Source organism: Penaeus monodon, chromosome 29 (genome assembly GCF_015228065.2).
Source record: "Penaeus monodon isolate SGIC_2016 chromosome 29, NSTDA_Pmon_1, whole genome shotgun sequence".
NCBI classification, from domain to species: Eukaryota; Metazoa; Arthropoda; class Malacostraca; order Decapoda; family Penaeidae; genus Penaeus; species Penaeus monodon.
Genome location: NC_051414.1, coordinates 31,884,391 through 31,885,137, shown reverse-complemented (window position 1 = coordinate 31,885,137; position 747 = coordinate 31,884,391). Strand labels below are relative to the sequence as shown.

General features: G+C 50.7%; 1 protein-coding gene across 1 annotated transcript in view; it reads right to left on the bottom strand.

The window, feature by feature from the left end:
* Positions 1-747, bottom strand: part of LOC119591846 — a 4,857-nt gene that overhangs the window by 1,240 nt on the left and 2,870 nt on the right. The window contains exons 4-5 of the mRNA XM_037940590.1: positions 435-670; positions 9-167 (exon numbers count right to left, since the gene is read on the bottom strand). Of these exons, the coding sequence (XP_037796518.1) occupies positions 9-167; positions 435-670 (395 nt within the window). The remainder of the gene's footprint in view (positions 1-8; positions 168-434; positions 671-747) is intronic.

Below are 747 nucleotides of genomic sequence, written 5' to 3'. Positions count from 1 at the left end.
AGACTTACCGGTGTCTGGTGGTCGACGATGCGGACTTCGGTTGGGATGTTGGTGCGGATGAAACCAGCGTCGGTGCCCAAGGAACTAGACACGACCACCGAGGATTGTTGTTGCCTCGCGGGTTCGTTAGCTGGGGCCGACACTAATGGCTGGGGATGAAGCGCCTTCTGTGGCAATTGTGAAAGGTGTGTGCATCAGTTAATCGTTAAGGATAGAGAAGTGTATGGGTGAAAGGATGTGAGGGAGGAGAGGGCACTGAAGAGCAAAGTCAGTATTCATGTTTGTCACTAGAGAGGCATTGATTATCAGGTGAATCATCATAATAAGAATTGCAGATGTGAACGAATGTCAGCAATAGGCTAATACTACATAGCAAAGAAAGAAGAAAAAAAATAAACATTATTTCACAGACAACTAAACCTATGAACACTAACATCATTAACGTCTTGAACCGCTGCCTGCGACTCTTGGTGCCTCTGAGGTCGTTTCAGCTCCGGGAGGTCGACGGAGAGAACGGAAGAACCCTGAGACGACGACAAGGAAGGCAGGACGACCGACGAAGAAGTGACGACCCTCACCGATTTCTGGGTGGCGGTTCGGAAGAAGATGGCCGGCTGGGGGGTCGTGACGGGGGGCGGGATGGTGGTCGTGGACGGTCTGCTGAACACCTCTGCAAGTGGGGAAGGACTTGCTGTAATCGGGATCTTTCGTAGCTTATGCTGAGGCCTCATAACAAGCATCCTCATT